Source organism: Myodes glareolus, chromosome X (genome assembly GCF_982192425.1).
Source record: "Myodes glareolus chromosome X, mMyoGla1.1, whole genome shotgun sequence".
Lineage (NCBI taxonomy): Eukaryota > Metazoa > Chordata > Mammalia > Rodentia > Cricetidae > Myodes > Myodes glareolus.
In genome coordinates, this window is record NC_142053.1 from 130,555,402 (window position 1) to 130,580,945 (window position 25,544).

Sequence of the window (25,544 nt, forward strand, 5' to 3'; positions counted from 1 at the left end):
TGAGAAATAACTTCAAGGAAATGGTGTTTTCCGGATATAATAGGAACTGTGCACGTATGAGCTCCCAGAGACTTGTGCCAGCATAAATAAGATTGCCATGAGCTCAAGTTTGACAAAACCCTAGCACAGGGGAGGGGAACTGGGCACAAAGTCCCAGCCATAGCCAAGAAGCTATTTGCAATTAATACCTTCTGGGAGAGGGCAAAAAACAGTTTTCTTCAGTGGAATGACACTAAGTATATCAACCACACTCCAGGGTAAGCCTCATGCTCATGAGTAGCTGGTCAACACAAATAGTACTCCATGTTTGATTGTTTTCTTAAAGAGAAATTACATAAATACATAAACTTGGGTGGGTAGGAAGGTGGACGGGGATCTGAGAGGAGTTGGGAAAGGAGAAAGAATATGATTAAAATATACTACATAAAATTCTCAAAGAATAAATAAAATATTTTATTTAAATTTATTTATTTATTTTACATACCCACTGCAGTTTTCCCTCCCTCTTCTCTTCCCATTCCCTCCCCCACCTTCCTCCAAACCCCCTAATTCACTCCCTCTCTGTTTTTTGTTCAGAAAGGGACAGACTTCCCATGGGTATCAACAAAGAATGGCATATCAATTTGTCCTAAGACTAAGCACCTCTCCTTGTATTAAGCCTGGACAAAGTATGAGGAATAGGTTCCCAAAGCCATTCAAAGTATTAAGGGAAGCCCCTGTTTCTGCTGTTAGGAGTCACAAAAGCAAACCAAACTACACAACTGTCACATATTTGTAGAGGGCATAGGTCAGTCCCTGGTGTCCAGACTATGAGAGCTCCTATGAGCCCAGGTTAGTTGTTTCTATGGGTTCCCTTGTGATGTCCTTCATCCTTCTGGCTCCTACAAGCCTTCTTCTCTCTCTTCAGCAGAATTACTTGAGCTTGGCCTAATGTTTGACTGTGGGTCTCTGCATCTGTTTCCATCAGTTACTGGATGAAGCTTCTCTGATGACAATTGGGGTAGGCACCAATCTATAGGTATAGAAGAATATTGTTAAGCATCATTAAATTGACCTTTTTTTTCTCCAGCTGTGTTTGGTTCTATCCTGGGTCTCTGTGCCATGCAGCCTCTGGGGCCTAACACTCCATGCAGTGTCAGGGGTGGGCTCACTCTGATGCCGTGAATCTCAGGCTGCACCAGTCATTAGTTGGCCACTCCCACAATCTCTGCACCACCTTTATCCCAGCACATTCTGTAGGCAGGGCAGATTGTAGATCAAAGGTTATGTAGATGGTTGGTGTTCCAATCCCACCACTGAAAGCCTTACCTGGTCACAGGAGATGTCCAGTTCAGACTACATATCTACTATTGCTAGGAGTCTTAGCTGGGATCATCCTTGTGGATTTGTAGGACTTTCCCTTGCTCCGGGTTCCTATCTGGTCCTGAAATGGACCCCCTTTCTAGTCATCTTTTTTCAGTACTCTCCCCTTCCACCCACCTCCCAACCTGATCCCCTGTGTTCCCATCCCCCCCCACCCCAAGTTCACCCACAAGATCTCTTCTATTCCCCCTTCCCAGGGCCTTCCTTGTTACCCAGACTCTCTGATCTGTAGATTATAGAATGGCTATATTTTACATTACACCTAATATCCACAAAAACATTTTAAAAAGAGAATTCAACTTGGTGAAAAAACCGTAAAATTGTTTAGAAGTTAGTACTCTCCAAAGTGATTTAAGATTTAAACAGAACTGGTATAAAAGCACTAACTCATTTCTTTGCAGAAATTAACAAGGGGATCCTTAAATTATAAGAAAATTCAAGGGACCCATCACATCTTAAATAAAGTTGATCAAGAGGATAATTGAGAGGGTTTATACTTTGTGACATCAAAACTACAATAATGAGAATTCCATGGTACCAGTTTAATGGTAGACATACAAATCACTTAAATAAAAGTGCTCTTACAAAAAATAATTTTAGCCAAGAGCTTGTCTTAGTTATTTTTCACTACTGTGATGAGATACCATGACCAAGGCAACTTACCAAATAAAGAATTATTTGGTGCTTACAGTTAAGACAGTCCATGACCATTCTGCCAGGGGGGCATGGTGGCAGGCAGGCATTGTGCTAGAGCAATAGCTAAAAGCTTACATCCTTATCAGTAACTGGGAGGCCGTGTAAGCTAACTGAGAATTGAATGAGATTTCAAAACCTCAATGCCCACCCCCAGTGATACACCTCCTCCAACAAGGCCACACTCCTAATACTTCACAAACAGTTCCATCAACTAGGGACCAAGCATTCAAGTATATGAACCTATGGGGCTCATTCTCATTCAAAGCCCCACAGAGCTATTGGCAATTAATTTATACTAGCAGAGGTAGAGTCAGTTTTCTTTAAGAATGCTGCCCCCAGTAAGTACACTATGCTCTTATGTAGTGGTTCTCAACCTATGAGTCGCAACTCCTATGTACATCATATATCAGATAGCCCATATATCATATATTTACACTACAATTCATAACAGTAGCAAAATTACAGTTATAAAGTAGAAAACAAAATAATTTTATGGCTGGGGTCCCCACAACATGAGAAACTATATTAAATGGTCACAGTATTAGGAAGGTTGAGAGCAGCTGCTCTAGTGGAAGCCACACTTCCTAAAAGAACATGAACTTCCTCTCTTTTTCCCTTCTTCCCCATCCCTTCTATAATAAGGCCACAAATTCCACTCTGAGTTCTCTACAACCATGACCTGACCTGTTTCTTTTCACTGCACAAAGTCTCCATCTGCAAATACCGTCACAATATGGGAAGTGGGCAGTTTTGACATATGAATTTTGAACTGGACAAAATACCAGAAAAGTAGAAAAGTACCTTTTCTACTTCCTTAACCAAATTCCCCAAAATAGTGGTCTTTTTATAGGAGTAACAGACTACTCAATTTTTAAATTGTATGTAAGAACTACTCCATGAGACAGAGCCTACCTGACATTCTGTAAAGGGCCAAGAATATGAGACTGGATAGACCATGGGCCCAGGGGAACACATAATACTGTTATTCTGCTAAAGAAATATGGCAATAAAATGAATCCTAATGACATATTGCTATACCCATAGATCAGTGCCTAGCTCAACCAACCTCAGAGAAGTTTCTTCTTGTAGTAGATGACAATTAACTTAGAGACCCACAACTGGACGATGTGTAGAGAGGAAGGGACTTTGGAGCACTGAGTCCCTAAATGAGATGTCTTTATCAAACCTGTCCTCTCAGAGGTCAGGGATCTATGCAGAAGAAGAGGAGGAAAGATATAAGGGTCAGAGCTGATAGATGATTCCAGGGAAACTATGTCTTCTAGACATAACAGGATACACACACATACACACACACACACAGAGAGAGAGAGAGAGAGAGAGAGAGAGAGAGAGAGAGAGAGAATATGTTAGCATGTACTAGACCTGCACAGCTGTAGCCACAAAGCTTTTTGTACTTGATACATGTACATGCTGGGAAATGGAAATTAGTTTTCTCCAATGGAGAGTCACTGGGTATAGAAACCACAGTTCAGGGAAGCCCCTATGCCTAGGTCAATACAAAATGAATTCTACGTACATTTGTGGAAATTATTGTTTAATTTTGTTTTCTTTGGGCCTTATTTTTTTAAATTTTATTAGTGTTTTGCTTGTTTTGACTTTTCTTTTGTGTTTTTTTAAAGAGAGAGAAATTGGATGAGGAGAAAGGTGGGGAAGATCTGAGAGGAGTTGGAGGGAAGGGAAAAAACATGATCAAAATATATTGTATAAAAAATAAAAATTATTAAAAATTACAGAGTCATAATTAGCATATTCAGGGAGTCAGCAACAAAACAAGCAATAACAATGACCACGAATAGGTGATAAAAACACACCTACATACAAATCCAAGTTTTTTCATATTATTCTACCTATTCATTTAAAATTCTTCCCTTTGTCTACAAAGTGACACCTAAGTCCTCAAACCCCCAAACGTCAATAATGACATCTTTATGAGCTAGTATTGCTCTTCTACCTGCTATTTAAAAACATCTGTGAGGGGATTCATTATCTTCCCACGGTGCTGAAACTTGTCACTTTTAGATTTACCTTTTGTAGTTTTAATATGTAAGGAGAATGGCATGTTTAACTTTATGGTAAATTTCAAGTTTTGCTGGAAGGCAGACTTGAATTAGTGTCACAGTGATGCTGTACTTAGACTCTGCTGCTGAGGGTCTCTAATTTGCTCCTTAGCGCCCACACCAGAGTGGGTCTACTGTTCTCCCCCAAATGATCTAACTTTTACAGCTTCTGCATTACATATGAGGCAACTGAAGAAATTAAATATCATGCATTTGCTTAGCAAACACACTTTGAGTACTCATTCTAGAAATTGGAAATACAACAATAAACAAAATAGCTATTCTGGAGCTCATATTCTTGATGGGAAAGCATGAAATAATCAAGTAATATAAATATTATGACTTCAGTGAAGAAGTGCTTTTTAAAAATAATATATAAAACCCCGAAGAAAAAAGAATGAAGCAAAGACAAAATAAATATGCACAAAACTATAACTTCAGCACAAAGAGAAACAGATGCTAGAGGAATGGGTGAATGCAAATTGTTCTGCTTTACGCAAAAATATTCAATGCAATGGAGTGTCTCCTGAGGTGATGTTATTGAATCACTGTTAATAAAAAATATAGACCCATCTTAAACATAGACATAAGATAGAAAATATTCATTCACTGAAAAATTTTGGTTTTAAATGTACTGTGTATAAAATGATAATGTATTTTTTAATTTTTTGAGACAGGGTTTCCCTGTGTAACAGCACTGACTGTCCTGAAACTCACTGTCGAACAGGCTGGCCTTGAACTCAAAGATTCACCTGCCTCTGCCTCCCAAATGCTAGGATTAAAGACATGTGCCATCACTGCCTGGCAATATTATATTTTTATTTAGACAAGGTATTGTTATAGTGCCCAGGGTAGCCACAACCCTTTGAACTCAAGCCATTAACCTACTTCAGCATCTCAAGTAGCTGAAAGTATTTGATCTAAAATCAGTGCTAATCAGAACTAAGAATGACTATAACAGTGAACAAAAAAAGACAGCATCCTTGCTTCCAGAGAATTGCAGTTTTAGTGTTATAGGAAAAATGAACATGTGAACAATTATATAGATTATATGACTTTAGAAATTAGTCAATGCTCTGAAGATAGTAGAACAAAAGCAATAGAATGGGTTTGAGTATTTAGTGGTCCAGAAAGCACTGAGGGGGTGACATTTGAGCTGAGACATAAGTAAGATGAATGTGATCAACTATGTACAGATCTTAGGGGAAAGAATCCTGGAACCATAGTCCAACAAATACATACCTCTATAAGGGAAATCAAGTTTGCCAAATATTGAAAACTGAAAGAAGATGGGCTTTGGATGAGTGATGGGTGGTTGTATATTAGTTGGGAAAGAAAGACAGAGATCATATTATATGGGGGCAGGGGTTAAAAATAAACCAGCTAAAGAGTTGGTTTTATTTTAGGTAAAATGGGATGTTCTCAGACTGAGTACCTCAGTTGCTACATATTGCTTTGTAAGAAGAGCTCGAGGTACTAGATTAGAAGGTTTGGAAGGATCAAGCTTTTGATCAGAGAGACTAAAGACTTGTTTCTTCCCTTCCACACTTCCTTCTCTCACATGCTCCAGACCCAGGAAATTTTGTGGAAGAAAAGGCAAATCTTCAAGAACCAAAATTCAAAGGGAAAGGAGTTAATCTTACCCAATTGATAGAGCAATAGTTCCAAGAGGGTGAAGTAAATCTCTGTCAATCTGTTTTATCTGCACTCCTGTGTCAGGAAATGAAAGTCTATGATAAGGAATACTGGCTTATTCACTGAAGGGCCAAAAGTGCAAGATCCAAGGGGGCAAGACTCACCTGGAAGGATGTAGAGAGCAAACAGTGGAGAAATAGCCTATAAAGATTATTTAAAAAAAGAACTCTATTATTCAAATTTGAGCTATACTTGCCTGAATCTGGTTCTGAGATTTGAGAACTGAAGTAACTGATAGACCTCTTCTTAAGTCCCAGACTTGCCTCTGAATTGTGAGACACTTAAATGGCAGCTTTGAATGGTACTACCGAGTCTTTGGAAATTTAATTGACTTTGTAAGAAACAGAAGGTATGCTGAAACACAGTACTACAATTTACCCAGGCAGATTGCCTACTTTGAAAAATATTGACATTCTCTGCTATAACACTGACCTGCCAAGTAAGATATGGCCAGTCGTGCAATAGTGGCATGAAGGATACGGAGGTAACCAATTACTTTTGGCTTAGATGTGAGACCTATTTCACAGGAAGGCCTTCATGCCTAATATTGTAAATCTGGTTTTAAGAAATGGCTCAGGAGTCCTCTACATGGAAGAACTTACTACTATTGTTTGCTAAATTGACATGCTGCCACACTGCCTTCTAAATATTTGTGATTACATCCATTGACAAATATTACTCTCAGCCTCAATCAGAGAAGCTTCTCTTTTCAATGAATGGTGGTAAATTCAGAGACTCATTGACTACTCAAGGTGCTCTGACTACATTACTGTTAATTGCTCAGTATGAGGCAGGACATTTACACCACCACCTCTAAGGCTCAAAAAATAGTGTAGAAGGGGAAAGTAAATGATATAAGAGCTAGAAGATAGGGAGAAAAGCTATCTTTTTTTCTTGAGCTATTTTTTTATTGATTTTTATTGAGCTAAACATTTTTCTCTGCTCCCCTCCCTGCCTCTCCCCTTTCTCTTCATTGGGCCCTCTCCCATGGGCCCAATGCTCCCAATTTACTCAGGAGATTTTGTCTTTCTCTATTTCCCATGTAGATTGGATCCATGTATGTCTCTTTTAGGGTCCTCATTGTTTTCTAGGTTCTCTGGGATTGTGATTTGTAGGCTGGTTTTCTTTGCTTTATGTTTAAAAACCACTTGTGAGTGAGTACATGTGATAATTATCTTTCCAGGTCTGGGTTAACTCATTCAAAATGATGTTTTTCAGCTCCATTTATTTTCCTGCAAATTTCAAGATGACATTTTTTCTTGATGTGTAGTACTCCATTGTGTAAATGACCCACATTTTCCTTATCCATTCTTCAGTCAAGGGGCATTTAGGTTGTTTCCAGGTTCTGGCTATGACAAACAATGTTGCTATGAACATAGTTAAGCACAGGTCCTTGTGGCATGATTGAGCATCCTTTGGATATGTAACGAAAAGTAGTATTGCTGGGTCTTGAGGAAGGTTATTTCCTAATTTTCTGAGAAATCACCATACTGATATCCAAAGGGGCTGTTACCAGCTTGCATTCCCACCAGCAATGCGAAAGTGTTCCCTTTACCCCACAACCTCTCTAGCATAACTTGTCATCAGTGTTAGTGATCTTGGCCATTCTTATAGGTGTAAGATGGGATCGCAGAGTTGTTTTGATTTGCATTTCTCTGATGGTTAAGCATTTCCTTAAGTGTCTTTCAGCCATTTTAGATTCCACTGTTGAGAGTTCTCTGTTTAAGTCTGTACTCCACTTTTTATTGAATTGTTTGTTCTTTTGATGACCAATTTTTTGAGATCTTTGTATATTTTGGAAATCAGACCTCTGTCTGATGTGGGGTTAGTAAAGCTCTTTTCCCATTCTGTAGGCTGTTGTTCTGTCTTGTTGACTGTGCCCTTTGCTTTACAGAAGCTTTTCAGTTTCAGGAGGTCCCATTTATTAATTGTTTCTCTCACTGTCTGTGCTTCTGGGGTTATACTTAGGAAGTGGTCTCCTGTACAAATATATTCAAGTGTACTTTCTCTTCTATGAGGTTCAGTGTGGCTGGCTTTATGTTGAAGTCTTGATGAATTTGGACTTGAGTTTAGTGCATGGTGATAGATATGGATCTATTTTTAATTCTTCTACATGTTGATATCCAGTTATGCCAGCACCATTTGTTAAATATGCTTTCTTTTTTCCATTTGATGTTTTTTGCTTCTTTGTCAAAAATCAGGTGTTCATAGGTATGTGGATTAATATCCAGGTCTTCAGTTTGGTTCCATTGGTCCTCCTGCCTGTTTTTATGCTGATACCAGGCTGCTTTCAGTACTATAGCTTGGTAGTAAGTAGAATTTGAAGTCAGTGATTGTGATGCCTCCAGACATTGTTTATTATACAGAATTGTTTTGGCTATCTTGGGTTTTTGGCTTTTCCATATGAAGTTGAGTATGGTTCTTTCAAGGTCTGTGAATGTAACATTATGTTGGGGCACCATTCTCTAACATATGGGCTGGCTTGTTGGGTTTCTGTCCTGCCCAGTTCCCACAGTCAGCAAGCCCCAAAGAAAATCACACAACAAACACATGACAAGTTGATTGGCCCATTAGCTCAGGCTTCTTGCTAACTCTTATATCAACTCATTATTCTTATCTATGTTAGCCACATGACTCAGTACCTTTTTCAGTGGGGCAGGTCACATCTAGGTTCTTCGATGGTCTGGGAAGGACTCAGAAGGAATGGGCTTCCTCCTTTCTAGAATTCCCCTGTTCTCATTGCCCTGCCTCTACTCCTGTCTGGTTGACCCGCCTATATTTCCTGCCTGGCCAATCAGTGTTTATTTAAAACATGATAGGCAGAATACAGACAATTCTCCTGCACCAACCACTTCTCCCTCTTTTTTTATAAACAAAGGAAAATACCCATAGTCCGTTTTTTGGGAATGTGGGCATAGTATTCCATGCTACTTCCGGCTGGTTGGGGGCACTGATAATCTTATGGGGACCTAAAGAAAATTTAGACTAACGATCAAGTCTGACTGGAGTATCCTGTGAGGCTTGATCATCTCATACAGTATCTTGAATCTGTTCTGGATGTAGAACTCAGACATCTGAGCCATCTGTTCCTACTGGAGATTTCTCAGGAGGTCTTCCTTGATCAAACCCGATTTTTCTTAACTCGGAATGAATCCACAGTCTCTCATTTCCTGTGGAAACAAAAGCAAAATCTCTTCTCCAAAGTAACATACCTTTTGACTTAAATTTTGAAGTCAAGGTATTTTCAAAAGACCTATCTCGAATTAGTTCAGCAGCATTTATAAACAAATATCTTTCAGCAGCAGTTCCTCCTTCCTCAGCATTCAAATTCAAAGAGAGCATAATGACATACAGTACCCAAATTCTTTGCGTGTTTTCCATCTTTATGTGGCTTTACTTTAACATCTATTTCTTTTATCTTTACTTTTACTTTTTGAGACAGGTTCTCTTTATATCTTTGACTGTCCTGGAACTCTTTCTGTAGACCAGGATGTTTTTGAGCTCACGGAGATCCACCTGCCTCTGCCTCCCAAGTGCTGGGATTAAAGATGTGTACCACCATACCTTGAATTCACAGAGGTCTGTCTGCCTCTGCCTCAGGATTAAAGGTGTGTGCCACCACATCTTGAATTCGCAGAGGTCTCTCTGCCTCACAAGCATTGGGATTAAAGGTGTGTACCACCACACCCAAACTACTCTCTTTCTTTCTTTTTTATTTTAAGGACTTTAACCTTTAGCCTGCATATATATTTAACACACAGGTTTTTTTCCATCTTTGAATCTCTCTTCACTATTTATCTCTCTTTTTCTGACCACATAAGTCTTTAATTTACCAAGCAATATGGGTAAGATTAAAGTCGTGGCTTTGATGGCTGAATCCAGCCCATTCCTTAGCTTTCTGCAATTCCAGCCTCATAGGCTATAGCCATGTTTATTGCCACAAATCTATGGCATTTCAAGGTTGCTACCAGCAAGCAAGCTGCAACAGTGTGTCCACAAACAACACTCAAATGCTCTTTCTGTAGTCAGACCTCCTGCTTCAAAGAGTCTGAGTTTGCACTGGCAGGATGGCCCAGAAAGCCGACATTTTAAAACAGCGCAGCTTTTTTCCTGCTATTGCTGAAAACCAAAAAGCATGTGGTCAGCTTTTTGTCAACAATATTTGAGTGTTTCTTGGCAGGACCTCTTAAAAGAGCTGCAAGGTTTTGTAGCTAAAGCTGAGTCAGGAAGCCTCTCTTTTTTTTTTCTCAAAGTTTATTAAAATACAAAAGTCTCCATTTCCGCCTCTCCTCCCAACACCTTCCCACTCCCCCCATTCCCTCCCCTCCTCCCTCTCCATCCCCAAGAGCAGTCAGGGTCTCCCACCCTGTGGGTAGTTCAAGCTCCTCCCCCTCCCTCCAGGTCCAGGAAGGTGAGCATCCAAACAGACTGGATCCCAAAAATCCAGTATATGCAGAGGAAACAAGTCCCAGTGTCATTGTCAATGGCTTTTCAGAAAGACTCCTGGCCAGCCACATTCAGAGAATCCGGCCTCATTCAGAGAATCTGGCTGGATTACGTGCTCGCTCAATCCCAGACAACTGGCCTTGGTGAACTCTCATTAGATCAGTCCCCTTGTATCAGTGGGTGATTGCACCCCTCGCAGTCCTGATTTCCTTTTTCATGTTCTTCCTCCTTCTGCTCCTCATTTGGATATTTGGGGACTTAGTCCAGTGCTCCAATGTGGGTCTCTGTCTGTATTGCCATCCCTCATCGGATGAAGGTTCCCTCTGATCTTGCCTTCCTTGCTCACGTTCTCTTTCCTTCTGAGGAAGCCTCTCTTAAATGAGAGTGCTTGCTTGCCTCTAGCAAGCAGAGCAGATCCAAGAAATTGCTGCTACTAAGAAGCCATGCTTTACTCTATTCTTGTCCGCCCAGAATTATTTCCCAAGCTCTGTCAGGCTTTATGTGGATACAGTTGTCCACGTGGGCACCATTCTGTATTATTAAGTTGGGGCACCATTCTGTAACATGTAGGCCGGCTTGTTGGGGGTTTCTGTCCTGCCCCGGATACTCCAGTCAAGGACTTGATCATAACTCTCAATTTTCTTTAGGTCCCCATAAGATTATCAGTGCCCCCAATCAGCCAGAAGTAGCATGGAATACTATGCCCACATTCCCAAAAAATGGACTACAGATATTTTCCTTTGTTTAAAAAAAAAAGAGGGGGAACTTGTACAGAAGAATTGTCTATATTCTGTCAATCATGTTTTAAATAAATGCTGATTGGCCAGGCAGGAAGTATAGGCAGGTCAACCAGACAGGAAGTAGAGGTGGGGCGATGAGAACAGGACAATTCTGGGAGTCCTGCTGAGATCACGGAAGAAGCAAGATATGACCTGCCCTGCTGAAAAAAGTACCGAGCCATGTGGCTAACATAGATAAGAATAATGGGTTAATATGAGTTATAAGAGCTAATGCGAAGCCTGAGCTAATAAGCCAATCAGTTTATAACGTAATGTAGACTCTGTGATTTTCTTTGGGATTGATGGGCTATGGGGTACCAGGTGGAACAGAATCCCCAACAAGCCGGCCCTCATGTTACATGTGAAAAATTTTACTGGGATTTTGATGGGCATTGCATTGAATCTGTAGATTCTTTTGGTAAGATTACCATTTTTACTGTTATTCTACCTACCCAAGAGTATGGGAGATCTTTCCACTTTCTGGTGTCAAGAAAGGCTATCTTTTGGACATGACACAACTATTATAATCATGAACATGCACCAACTGTAGTTTCATGCACTGGCCTTCATAAGACTGGCCTTGTCAAGAAGTCATGGATGGGGAAGAAGTTCTGGGGACAGACTCCTCCCTTGAAACTGCTGGGTACTGAAGGATAGTTGGAGAGTGCAAGTCGTTGTCTTCAGTTGTGAAAACATTGGTGAGCCTACCAGGTTCCAATGGACAGACCCACACCTATGGAAACATGAACTGTCTAACTAAACTCAGTATGTCATAAAACAAAATAAAAGACATCAACATAAGAAAAACTTTGTAGGGAAGAGTGGGAGTTGAGAGGAATGCGGGAGATAAGAAAGAATGGGAGATGAGGGTAATTAGAAAGCACGTGTATGAAATTAACAAAGAACAAACTTAAATAATGAAAACATGTTAATTTATAGTAAAGCAAAACAGTAGTGTGGGAGGCAAAGATAGAAGGCTTTGCTGGCTAACCAGTGGAGCTGAATCAGTAAACTATGAGTCCAGTTAAAGACCCTGTCTTAAAATGCAAAGTAATCCAGGCATGGGGGCACAGTGCTTTATTCTGAGTACTCAGCAGACAGAAGTAGGCAGATCTCTGTGAGTTCAAAGTCAGCCTTATCTATACAGGGAGTTCCAGGCCAGCTAGGGATATATAAAGAGACTCTATCTCAAAACAACAAAGGTAAAAAGCAATTGATGGAGACTTCTGATGTGAACTTCTGGCCTAAATATACATGTGAACCACCACTCCTTCATACAAACACATAATAAAAAAGAGAAACTACATTATCTTCTGTGATAAGGAAGAACAAAGGATGTTTTATCTTTTATGTGGAAACACACACACATACAAATCTGTTAAAACCAATCAGACTGAGTGGCTGGGGATAGATATGGACATGCCCACCACGCTCTGGGTAGGCGGAAAGAGACATTGGGTTGTTGGGTACCATTATAATGAGCAACTACATGGTGGAGTATGGGAGGGAGAGAGATTCAGAGAGTGGTTCATGTCCTACAGAGAGAGATGGATCTGAAGAGATGAAGAGAATGAAGAACAGGCTGATATGGGAGGCCTGCTTGCCATTTGGGGACGTGGTGTGGCTCAGTCCTGAGCTGCGCCAAAAAATTTGTCTGTATTTCTCCTATTACCACCAAAGGCCATGAGGTTGCCTGGAGTCTGTGCTGCCACATGTGGCCACCACAGGGACCACCCTGATCTGCATGGCCCTGTCTTCTGCCCAGGGCCATGAAGTCATCTGGGTTTGAGCTGTAATTAGGTGTCATATCTGGGGTTGTGGCACTGCTGCAGCCAGAGTCTGTGTTGATGTCCTTGGTGCCTATTATCATGAGGGATCATGTGGATGCTTGGGGATTGGGCCTCCACCTGGGGCCACCATGATGAGGCCCTAGGGCCACTCTGTACCTGGGTTGATACAGGTCTGAGTGCCCTGTGCTGTCTCCTGGGGCTGTGGTTTTATCATGGCTTCAGGTTGCTTCTGAATACAATGTCTGGGTCTGTGGACCTACAATACAATACAATAGCCAGGGCCTGTGATGATGTCCATAGCCTGTGTCCCCACAAAGGACCAAATAGAAGTCCAGGTTCTGGGTCACCACTTGTGACCATGCTGGGGACTGAGGGACATGCTGCAGCTGACACTGTGATAATCTGGGTGGCCAGCACTGCCACCAGTGACCATGGTGTCGACGAGACCAAGTTGTTGCGGGAGGGCCATGTCTAGGTCCATGAGCCCTACCACAGCCAGGGTCTGTGTTGATGTCAGGGGTTCCTGTTACCACTAAAGGTTATGCAGATGCCTGGGATATGGGCTGACACCTGAGGTCATGTTGGTGCCCAAGGGTCATGTGGCTACCAGGACCATGCAGATGGGGTCCTGTGTGCTGTGATGACACCTGGAGCCATATTGATGCTCTGGCCCAAATTGTGGCTAAAGGCCATTTCTGGGTCTCTGGCCCTGCTGCAGTCAGAGTCTATGTTGAGATCTGTGGCTCCTGTTGTCATCATGGACCATGCTGCTGCTGGGCACATCTGGATCTGAGAGGTCTGTGCTACCACCCAGGGCCATGGTGACATCTGGCCCCCAGTTGCTGCTGATGACCACAGCTGGGTCCATGGTTCTGCAGCAGCTGGAATCTGTGTGGATGTCTATTGCTTATGTTGTCACAGGGGCCCAAGCAAACCATGTATTGAAGTACGAAGGCCCTGCTGAGCTGGCGCCACCCCTCTCTGGCACAGAGCTACCTGTCCCTGCCTCACAGGAGAGCTAACTCTGAACCTCCCCAGCCCTAGGAAAATGGACCCTGATGACCTAGTGTGAGAAAGCTGGCCCCCACACACTTCAGAACACTAACCTCACCCCTCGTCACTGACTTGGGAGAGCTGGCTCTGCCTCTCACCTGAGAGGCGTGGTCCCAGTGGCCTGGACTGACCAATTCAGTTGTCATCCAGGCATATATCAAGGACTTTGAGTTGGCACACCCTAACATCTACCCCATCTATGATCTTCTGGAGTGTTTGAGGGGACTGGCCCTGCAGAACCATAGCCAGCTGCAGGATCTTCATGACAACAACAGCAGGATATTGGAGGGGAATGGTGGTGGAGGTCTGGTATTGATAGTATACCAAAGCCAGAGGCCTTGAACCTGACCAACAACTCATTACCCAGTGAACATTTGCAAGTAAAGCTGTTTGGACAAAAGGGTTTACTGTGTGGTGCACAGCAGCTGCCAATGCCACTAAGATGAATGGGGAAATGGGAAATATGGAGGAGCAGTGTTTTTCTTTTTCTTTTTCTTTTATTATTGTTATTGTTTGTTTTGCTCATATTTTATTCTTTTTTAGCTTTCCTTGGGGGAGGCACGACAAGAGTGAGGGGCAGGTACGGAGAGACTGGGAGATGAGTGGGATTGGTTACATGGTATGAAATTCCTAAAGAATCAATAAAAAAATGTGAGGAAGCTCCCAAGGTCCAAATGAGGAGCAAAAGGAGGCAGAAAATGAAGGAAGTCAGGACCACGAGGGGTGCGTCCACCCACTGAGACAGTGGGACTGATCTAATGGGAGCTCACCAAGGCCAGCTGGAATGGGAGTGATGGAGCATGTGATCAAACCGGACCCTCTGAATGTGGCTGGCAATGAGGGCTGAATGAGAGGCCAAGGACAATGGCACTGGGTTTTTATTCTACTGCTTGGACTGACTTTGTGGGAGCCTGGTTTGTTTGGATGCTCACCTTTCTAGACCTGTATGGAGGGCGGAGGACCTTGGACTTCCCACGGGGCAGGGAACCCTGACTGCTCTTAAAACTAGAGAGGGAGGGGGAGGTGGGGAGAGGGAGGGAAAAGGGAGGTGGGGAGGAGGTGGAAATTTTTAATAAATAAATAAATAAATAATGTGAGGAAGATTTTCTTTCTAATTTATGTTCAGGTAATTCTTTAAAGTATTTCATATTATTTTTAATAAATCAAAACAATCTTAGGTGATAAATTCTAAATAGCAATTTGAATAGTATATAGGCATGCAATACAAGCAGGAGAGATGTCTCAGTGATTAAGAGCACTTGTTGCTCTTATGGAGGACCTGGGTTTACTTCCTAGCACTCACATGGCAGCTCACAATTGTCCATAACTCAATTTCCAAAGGATCTGATGCCCTCTTCTGGTCTTTAAAGTCACTGGTACTCATGTGGTACACACACACACACACACACACACACACACACACACACACATATGTATATACAGGCAAACACTAATATATTTTAAAATAATTTTAATTATAAATAATTATAATAAGTTCTTAAAATGTAGATAGAGAATCACATTACTTTTATATGTACCTAAAATTACATGCATATGTATATGAATATACATGGATATGTATTTAAATGAAGTTATGCCACTTGGTAAGATAACACTCTTCAAAGAGCCATATAATATCTAACAAAAACCTCAGAATCAGGCATGCCAAACTTCTTTTTTAGTTATTGATCAAGGTGTGCAAGAGACTCCCAAAACAATATACACTATTGTTATCCCTTTTTGTGTCCCAGAATTTGACGGTACGATCCCATTGCTAAAATCATCACACAGTTTAAAAACAGGACTTGGGAGAATCAGGCAGAAACTGACCTGGAAGTCTTCCATGAGGATGAGCTCTTATACGACTGGAAGGTGCCTCACTCATAATCTGCCAAGCGAGAGGAGCAATGAGCAGTCAAACCCAGCTGGAAAGCCTGTGGACCACAACAAGGATTGAACTGGTAAGAGATTCACGATGGAGCAACAGGTGTCACTTTTATCTTCAGGATTCATTCAAGAGAAGGGAACTCGTGTCTGGTACCCATGGTTGGCTCAGACCAGAAAGGAGAACCTACTATCACTAGCTTCCTAAACTAATATAATTACTAATATAATTTCTGTTTTCTAAATGCTTATCCTCATACAAGTGTAGCTCTTACCTCTCATCAAAAAGCTTCTTTTTTAGCAGAAAAAAAACCATTATCGTGATCCACAACTGGTCAAAATGCAGAGAATTCGTGTCTGTGGAGTTTCCAACCCCAATTAATACATCTATAATGAAAACCCTACATCTAGGCAGCAGGCAGCAGGCAGGAGGCATGGTAGCTGGAGTAGCAAGCTGAGAGATCATACATTGAACCACAAGCCTGAAGCAGAGAGAGCAAGCTGGAAATGGCACAAGTCTTTAAACTCTCAAAGCGATGCCTCATAAGCCTCCACAAACAGGACCACTAGCCGAGGCTCAATTGTTCAAACATTTGAGCCTACAGGGGACACTCTCATCCAAACCATCACACCATCACTATATTTTAGCATGAAATATTTGCCATTTCAATCACTGACTACTGAACTGGAGGAATGAAAAAGTAACATCAATGACTACACACAATATAGAATATAATCTTAAATCACGTTCCTATGAATGGCAGCATGTCCAAGAATATAGTTGCAACACAAATTGGACTTGATGAGTGACAACAAGAGGACACAAAGTTAATTGCTTGGAGAAGAAAGGATGTTTCTAGGAAGAGTCATAGGAAAGGTGAATATTATCAAAACACATTTTTACAAAATTGTGTAAGAACCAATAAAAACAAAAAAGAAATAAACTGGAAAATTCCCTACCAGAGATCCACAAAAAGGTAACAGAAATGTATGCATCTAGTAAAATTGGAGAATTTGATTTCCAGATTAACCATTTAAGAAGGTTCAAAGTGAAAACCATGAGATATCACTATAAATGGACAAAAATCATAAATGCTCATACATTCTACTTACTATGCAGTGACTTCAAATGAGCTGTCTTAAAAATGATTAACTAGTAAAAGACCTGATGTGAATGAAGAGAATGATTTTCTTTCTGAAAATGAAGGAGGCTATAAACAAAGAAAGATAAACTGTAAAAGAGGAATAAAACAACTCATAGGACTAAAATATATATTAATGATATAAAATTAATGATCTTTTGATTTGAGCAAGCCAAAGAATAAGTGGATTTGAACACACATTTTTAAACCTAATTTTTTAAAAAACTTAATTTTTTTAAATCTAAGATGCAGAAAGGAAAATAAAAAGAATAAAAATGAAATGAGCCTAGTGGATTTATAGACCCACATCAAACATACCAAGCACATATTGTAGAAGCCACAAAAGGAAGAGAAACAGAAAAACCTGAAATAATTTTCAAAGAATCATGGTTGGAAACTTCTTAAACTGAGAAAGGAAAAATACAAATAAGAATCTGAACTCCAGATAAAGTGAACTCAAAGACAGCCACATAATGGCACATGAGTGTGAATTACTAGGTTAAATACAAAAGGAAATGTACACAAGCACTGTACTTTGTTGGTAAAATTATTTATGAGTAAATGAAACTCCCATATGGCTATCTATCACTTAGTAACTGGAAAAAAATCTGAGAACTATATGGTTATGTGAGTTCACCATAGAGAACACTTACACTAAGGCATAAAATATAAAAATAACTATTTATGAAACCATAGGGGTAGAAATGAATGATCAAATCTGTACATAGAAGATAGTAGATAAATCTCATGTGGAGAAGAATCCAAATAATTCCTGTAGATACTATGCCCTCAGGAAACTACAATACCCCTCCTAAAGAGTGCAAAATAGGAAAGAGTAGTTGTGAGGAAGAGTGACATTACAGTGGAAAACATGACAACACTTGCTTCAGGCAAGTGACCAAGGAGTCAGGTGACTCGGCATGATAAGTCATATATTAATAGGATACATGCTTGACATGTGAAAGCTACACTTTACCTGTTTTCTAAATATATTACATAACTTATGAATTCTATATAGTCTACACTCAAATTCTATAAAATAACTGACCAGTATGGTTCATAACTATCAAAATCATCAGTATCAAGTAAGAAAAGCTAAGGACTCATCCCAGTCAAAAGATGTCAAATGATATATAAATAATCTCAGAAAATATGCATAAAGTACACACTTTAATAACATGGTAATGTATCAGCAAGGATTAGTTTTAGCTGTACTGTTGTAAATGTCAGATGTTACTGATAGAAGAGATCAGTGCAGGGTTTACATGTCAGGGCCCACAGGACTCACAAGGTGAGTTCACTCTACCTTGACTAGAGAGGTCAGAGAGTTCGAGCTTGTTTGCTCTTTCAAAGTTGTTGACAACCAGTGGCTACAAAACAAGAGGTCCTGACCTAGAGTGGTTAATTAGTATTTTGAGTAAGAGGTGTATCAGCTCCATCTTGAGGAAAGGTCAGAGATGTTCTGTTTATTCTTTTTATCATGTTGATAAAGTCTGTTACCTCCCTCCTTCCCCTTTTGGAGCTGGGTATAAAAAAAATAAAAAAAAACATGTGGAAAATGAAAGGGTGGTTCAATATTCACTGAACATCCCTCCCCTCCCGAGGCTGTTCTGTTTGTTCTTATTTCCCTCTTATTCCTTTTTGCTTAATAATTCTAATCCTTATGCTCCTACCCTAGAACGAGTGAATCCAACTGTGGCTGGTTCTCAGTCCTGTGATATCTTCACACCTTTTCTATAAATTGAATCGGATCAGTTATCTTTATGCTGTTGTGATAAAATATCATAAACAAGGCACCTTATAGAAGGAAGAGTTTATTTGTAGGCGGAGTCCATAGTTGAGGGGAAGACTTGGCCACAGTCCACCAGAGCATGAAGCTGAGCTAGCATATCTTTCGTTGCACGCTGGAAGTGGAGCAAGCCTTTGACTCCCAAAGCCTGCCTGCAATGACATGCTTCCTCCAGAAAGGTCTCACCCTTTAAGCGTGCCATAGCATCAGCCAGACATATCACCAACTGGAGGCCTCTCATTCAAACTACTATACTAATATTACACAAAATGAAACTATTGAAATTATCGAAGAAAAAAACCAAACAAGTAAAAATCAAAGAATTATTGTTTATGTCAGATCTATTTCAAAAAATACTAAAAGTACTTTAGGCCAGGATGACAAACACAAAGTAGTAAAATTAAATGTAAAGGGCAGTGGTGAAGGTAAGCAGATACAAAACATTGCACAGGACTGCTGCTTGCAACCCTCCTCTCTATGACTTCAAAGACCTTGCTGCCCCAGTGGAGTGGAACATACTTGTAATGGCAACACTTGGGAGGATGGAGAGTCCAAGGTTATTGATGTATTATAATGCATCAAGATATGATTTGTATTATAAAAATTTAACAAAAGGATAAATGTGGGGTACAGTTATATTGAAGCAATGAATGTTTTTGAATATTCTTGAAATTATGTTACTGCTAAAGAAATTAGGTTAAGAAGCCAATGTTACTCTCATTGTCTCACTGTTAGAAGCCTTATTAAGAGACCAAGTTACACGATTGTCACCCACATGCAGAGGGCCTAGATAGATCCCATGCAGGCTGTCTGACTGTTGGTCCAGCATCCATGAGCTCCTGCGAGCTGAGGTCAGCTGTCTCTATGGGTTCTCCCATCACTATCCCTCTGTCTCCTACAATCCCTCCTCTCTTTCTTCCACAAGACTCTTGGAGCGCAGCGCAGTGCTTGTCTGTGGATCTCTGCTTGTGCTTCCGTCAGTTGCTCAATAGAGTATCTCTGATGGCAATTAGGGAAGTCACCAATCTGCTTACAGTAGATGGTTGGTTCAGGCACCCTCTCCACTATTGCAGGAATCTTAGTTGGGGGTCATCGTTGTGGGCTCCTAGGGGTTTCCCCGCACCAGGTTTCTTCCTGACGCGGAAATGTCCCCCATAAAGATGTCTCTTTTGTTACTCTCCCCCTTCATTCTGCTTCCAATACGCCTCTGGCACCCAGTCCACCCAACATGCTCCCTCTAGTTCCCATCGCTCCATTCCCTCCAACTCCCAACCCCAGTTTACCCAGGAGATCTTATTTCCCCTTCCCAGCGAAATCCAGGCATACCTTGTTGGGTCCTCCTTGTTATCTAGCCTCGCTTGTAGGTTGGTTTTAGTGATATTTTGTTTATGTTTTAACAAATAAAGTTTGCCTGAAGATCAGGGTGCAGAGAGCTAAGTCACTAGAGACCAGGGAGTGGTGACACACACCTTTAATCCCAGGACTTCAGAGACAGAAGCAGAAGGTTCCCTGTTAGTTCAAGGCTACCCTGGGCTAGACAAAACTGAATCTGTCTAAAAGAGAAACAGAGCTCACACAAAGGTGATGCCAACCTTTGTTTTTTACTGCTGAGTAATACTCCATTGTGTAAATGAACCACGGTTTCTTTCTTTATCCATTTTTCGACTGAGGGACATCTAGATTGTTTCCAGATTCTGGCCGTTATTAATCCTCTCCCTGGCACTTAGCTGGCTTTTGGTAACCTGTTCCCCATGCTGGATTACCTGGCCCTGACTTGACATAAAGGGAGAAGCTTGGTCTTTTCTCAGTTTGATGTGCCATGCTTTGTGCAAGTCTATGGGAGGCCTGCTGCTTTCTGAGTGGAGATTGAGGACGAGTGGATGTGGAGGGGAGTAAATAGGAGCAGGGTGGAAACGAAAGGAGAGGAGAGGGGGCAACCGTGGTCGGTATGTAAAATAAATGAAAAAATGTTATTTAAATTTTTTAAAAGACAATTTTAAATCTCAATGCAACCATTAATAAAAATAACAATGCAATATTCAAGAAAAATAAAATGGCACACTAGAACATATCCATTTACTATAAAAGAAGGTGATAGAAAAAATAATGCAGAAATATCTAATAACAATAATGGAATGAAATAAGAAATTAATAATTAAATTAAATTTGAGGAAATACATGTAAATAAAATAACAATTCCAAAAAACAAAACAAAAAGCAACAGAAACCTCCCAATGAATCAAGAAGAAAGCATGAGAAAATGTAAAAATAATTTGACATAAAAGAAAGTTAAAATGCAATGTATTAAAACTAATGGAATGCAGATAATACAAGGTTTAAAAGAAAATATACCACCCTGGATGTCTATATTTTAAAAGACAGATCTCAAGTCAACAATATATCATCTTAAAACAATAAAAAGCCAACTAAACTCAAAATATCAGAAAGTTCCTAATATAGGATATAAGTAAATAAAAGACATAATAAACAAATAACATAAAAATCATGGAAATAAAATTATTTCTTTAGTAGAAACCAAGGAAATTGATAGATCTAAAGATAGCAAAAATAATTATGAACAGGGACCTATACAGCAGGTTAGTAACAATCTATAGTATTGATTATTATACCTTCTAGTGATCCTAGATTCCACTGCTTTTAAAAATTTTGTAAGTACAGAGGGTTGTCTTGGAAAGTCATGTGACCTTCTACTTAAATTTCTGTTGTAATTTCAGATTATCCCTTTCAGGCACAGTAAATGTTTTCAGTAAGCTTATGACAGTCTAAAATCCTTTTGGAACTGGAACGGAATGTGTGTCATGATTGGATAAGCATGAGAAATGCAACTCCAGCTTCCCCAACTCCCTAGGCCTTTTCTAGCCTGCCAGCAGGAGGGAGATTTCCTGCAGCTAGGCTACCCCACAAACCACCCTGTGCCCAAACCTGCCTGTTCACCTGTGAGCTCAGTGGAACCCTTAAACACAGCTTGCTCCAGTACTGAGGGGACCTAAGAGGTGAGTCAACAGCCACATGGCCAGACAGCAGGACGTCCCACTCTCTAGGACCTGTCCAGTGAAACAAAACCTAGGGGTCATTCCCCAACTCCTTCGGCTTTACTAGCCAGCCAGCATGGAATTTTCCTGCAGCTAGGCTACCCCACAACCCATCCAGCCACCATCAAAACTACTAGCTACATCCCGTCCCCAAACCAGTCTATTCACTTGCAATCTCTGTGGAACTCTGAAACACAACTTGCTCCAATACTGAGGAGACCTAAGAAGACAGACCAAGAAAAACTCCCAAATACTCAGACAGCTACAGCAAGGATTGGACCAAGATGCCAAGACATTGCCAGTCTCATTTGAAAGAAGAGATGGGTAGACACCAGAGCAAGAATTCCTCCAACAACCTAAAAAGCAATGGTAACAGCAGAACCCAGTGGACACACAACAGAAAGACTTGATTATCCTAACCCAGAAGTAGAAGAAATCAACTTTAAATGTAACTTTATTAAAATGGTGGAGACCTTTAAAGAAGACGTGAAAAACTCCCTTAAAGAAATGAAAGAGAAGACAATTTAAAAAATAAATGGAAGAAATTAATAAATCCCCCCCAAAAAAAAAGAAAAAGAAAAACGAGAAAAAAAATCAAACAGGTGAAGGAAACGGTTCAAGACTTGAAGACTGAAATAGAGGTAATAAAGAAAACACAAACTAAGGTAATTCTGGATATGGAAATTCTAAGTACATGAACAGGAACTAGAGAGACAGGGATAACCAACAGAATGCAAGAGATAGAAGAAAGACTCTCAGGTGCTAAAGATACTATAGAGGAAATAGACTCATTGGTCAAAGAAAATATTAAATCCAACAAATTCTTAACATAAAACATTCAGGAAATCTGGGACACCATGAAAGGACCAAACCTAAGAAAAATAAGAAGGAGAACTCCAGCTCAAAGACCCAGAAAATATATTCAACAAAATTATAGAAGAAAACTTTCCCAAACTAAGGAAGGATATCCCTATGAAGGTACAAGAAGCTTACAGAACACCAAATAGAGTGGATCAAAAAATCCCCTCACCATATAATAATCAAAACACAAAACATACAGAATAATGAAAGAATATTAAGAGCTGCAAAAGAAAAAGGTCAAGTAACATATAAAGGGAAACTTATCAGAATTATGCCTGACTTCTCAATGGAAACCATGAAAGCTGGATAGATGTGTTGCAGACACTAAGAGACCATGGATGCAAGCCCAGACTACCATACCCAGTAAAGCTTTCATTCACCATCAATGGAGAAAACAAGATATTTCATGACAAAAAAACAGATTTAAACAATACATATTCACAAACTCAGCCTTATAAGAAAGTGCTGGAAGGAAAACCTTAACCCAAGGAAGCTAACTACACCCACAAAAACACAGACATTTGATAACACCCTCCAGCATAACCCAAAGAAGGGAAACACACAAAGACTACTACCAAAAAATAACCAGAGTTAACAACCACTGGTCATTAATATCACTTAATATCAATGGACTCAATTTACCTATAAAAAGACACAGGCTAAGAGAATGGGTATGAAAACAGATCCAGCCTTCTGCTATTTACAAGAAACACACCTCAGCCTCAAAGACAGACACTACCTCAGAGTAAAGTGTTGGGAAAAGGTTTTCCAATCAAACGGACCTAAAAAAACAAGCAGGTATGGCTATACTAATAGCTAACAAAATTGATTTCAATTAAACTAAAATCAATCAGAAGAGGTGGAGAAGGATACTTTATACTCATAATAGGAACAACTCATCAAGATGAAGTCTCAATCCTGAATATCTATGCCCCTAATACAAGAGCACCCACATATGTAAAAAACATTACTAGAACTCAAATGACACATCAAACCCCAAACACTAATACTAGAAGACTTCAACACTCCTCTCTTGCCAATGGAGAGGTCAACCAGACAGAAACTTAACAGAGAAATAAGAGAACTAATGGATGTAATGACTCAAATGGACTTAACAGACATCTATAGGACATTCCACCCAAATCAAAAGAATACACCTTCTTCTCAGCATCTTCTGGAACCTTCTCTAAAATTGATCACGTACTCGGTAACAAAGCAAACATCCACAGATACAAAAAAATGTTGTAACATTAAAATTCTAAATAACCCAATTAAAAATGGGGTACTGAACTGAACAGAGAATTCTCAACAGAAGAAGTTCAAATGGCCAAAGGATACTTAAGATCTTGTTCAACTTCCTTAGCTATCAAGGAAATGCAAATCAAAACAACTTTGAGATACCATCTTACACCTGTCAGAATGGTTAAAATCAAAAGCACCAATGATAACCTATGCTGGAGAGGATGTGGAGTAAGGGGAACACTCATCTATTGCTGATGGGAATGCAAACTTGTGTAACCACTTTGAAACTCAGTATGGCAGTTTCTCAGAAAATTTGGAATCAACCTACCTCAGGACCCAGCAATACCATCTTGGGGAATGTATCCAAAAGATGCTCAATCTTACTACAAAAGCATTTCTTCAGCTATGTCCATAGCAGCATTATTTGTAATAGCCAGAACCTGGAAACAACCTAGATGCCCCTCAACTGAAGAATGGATAAAGAAAGTGTGGCATATTTACACATTAGAGTACTACTCTAAAAATAAAAGAACGACATCTTGACTTTTGCATGCAAATGGATGGAATTAGAAAACTATCCTGAGTGAGGTAACCCAGACCCAAAAATATGAATATGGTATGTAGTCACTCATAAGAGGATACTAGCCATAAACAAAGGACATTGAGCCTATAATTCGTGATCCTAGAGAAGCTAAATAGGAAGGTGCACCCAAAGAAAAACATATATAGACCCACCTGGAAATTGGAAACAGACAAGATCGCCTGACAAAAATGGGAGCATGGGGGTGGGGTGGGGTAGAAGGAAGGGGAGAAGGGGAAGAGGAGGAGAGAAGGGAGGGGTTGAGGAGAACTTGAGGGAATTGGATAGTCAAGATGGAGGAAGGACAAATATGAGAGCAAGGAAAGAGATATCATGATTGAGATAGCCGTTATGTGGTTAGCAAAAAACCCGGCTCTAGAAAATTTCCTAGAAATCCACAAGAATGACCCCAGCTAAGACCTTAAGCAATAGAGAAGAGGGTGCCTGAACTGGCCTTACCCTGTCGTCAGACAGATGATTATCTTAAATATCACCATAGAACCTTTGTCCAACAGCAGATGGAAACAGAGGCAGAAACCCACATTGGAGCACTGAACTGAGTTCCTAAGATCCAGTTGAAGAGTGCAAGGAGTGAGAATATGAGCAAAGAGGTTAAAACCATGAGGGGTTCATCCACTGAGACACTTTGCCTGAGCTAATGGGAGCTCAACAACTCCAACTGGACTGGAAATGAACAAGCATGGGATCAAACTAGTTCCTCTGAATGTGGTTGATAGTTGGGCCAGACCAAAGGGCCACTGACAGAGGCACTGAGATTTATCTCTGCTGCAAGTACTGGCTTTTTGGGATGTATTCCTTGCTCAGCCTAGATGTAGTAGGGAAAGCCTTGGTCTTTCCACAAGACAAAGTGCCTTACCCTCTCTGAGGATTAGAGGGGCTTGGGTGGGAGGGTGTGTGGAGGGAATGGGAGGAGGGGAGGGAGTGGGAATTTGGATTGGTACTTTTTTAATTAAAAAAAAGTTTGGTTATGTCTGCCTAAAAATAAAATCTGTAATATTGGTTATAGATGTTTTCAGTTAAAAAAAATGCAACTCCACAATGTGCATGGTATGTTGCTTTTATATATAAAATGT

General features: G+C 40.3%; 1 protein-coding gene across 1 annotated transcript in view; it reads right to left on the reverse strand.

Moving 5' to 3' along the window:
* Positions 1-580: 580 nt before the first annotated feature.
* Bmp15 (bone morphogenetic protein 15) overlaps positions 581-25,544 on the reverse strand; it is a 54,744-nt gene continuing 29,780 nt past the window's right edge. The window contains exons 3-4 of the mRNA XM_085684437.2: positions 15,730-15,833; positions 581-1,012 (exon numbers count right to left, since the gene is read on the reverse strand). Of these exons, the coding sequence (XP_085540563.1) occupies positions 15,777-15,833 (57 nt within the window). The 3' untranslated portion in view covers positions 581-1,012; positions 15,730-15,776. The remainder of the gene's footprint in view (positions 1,013-15,729; positions 15,834-25,544) is intronic.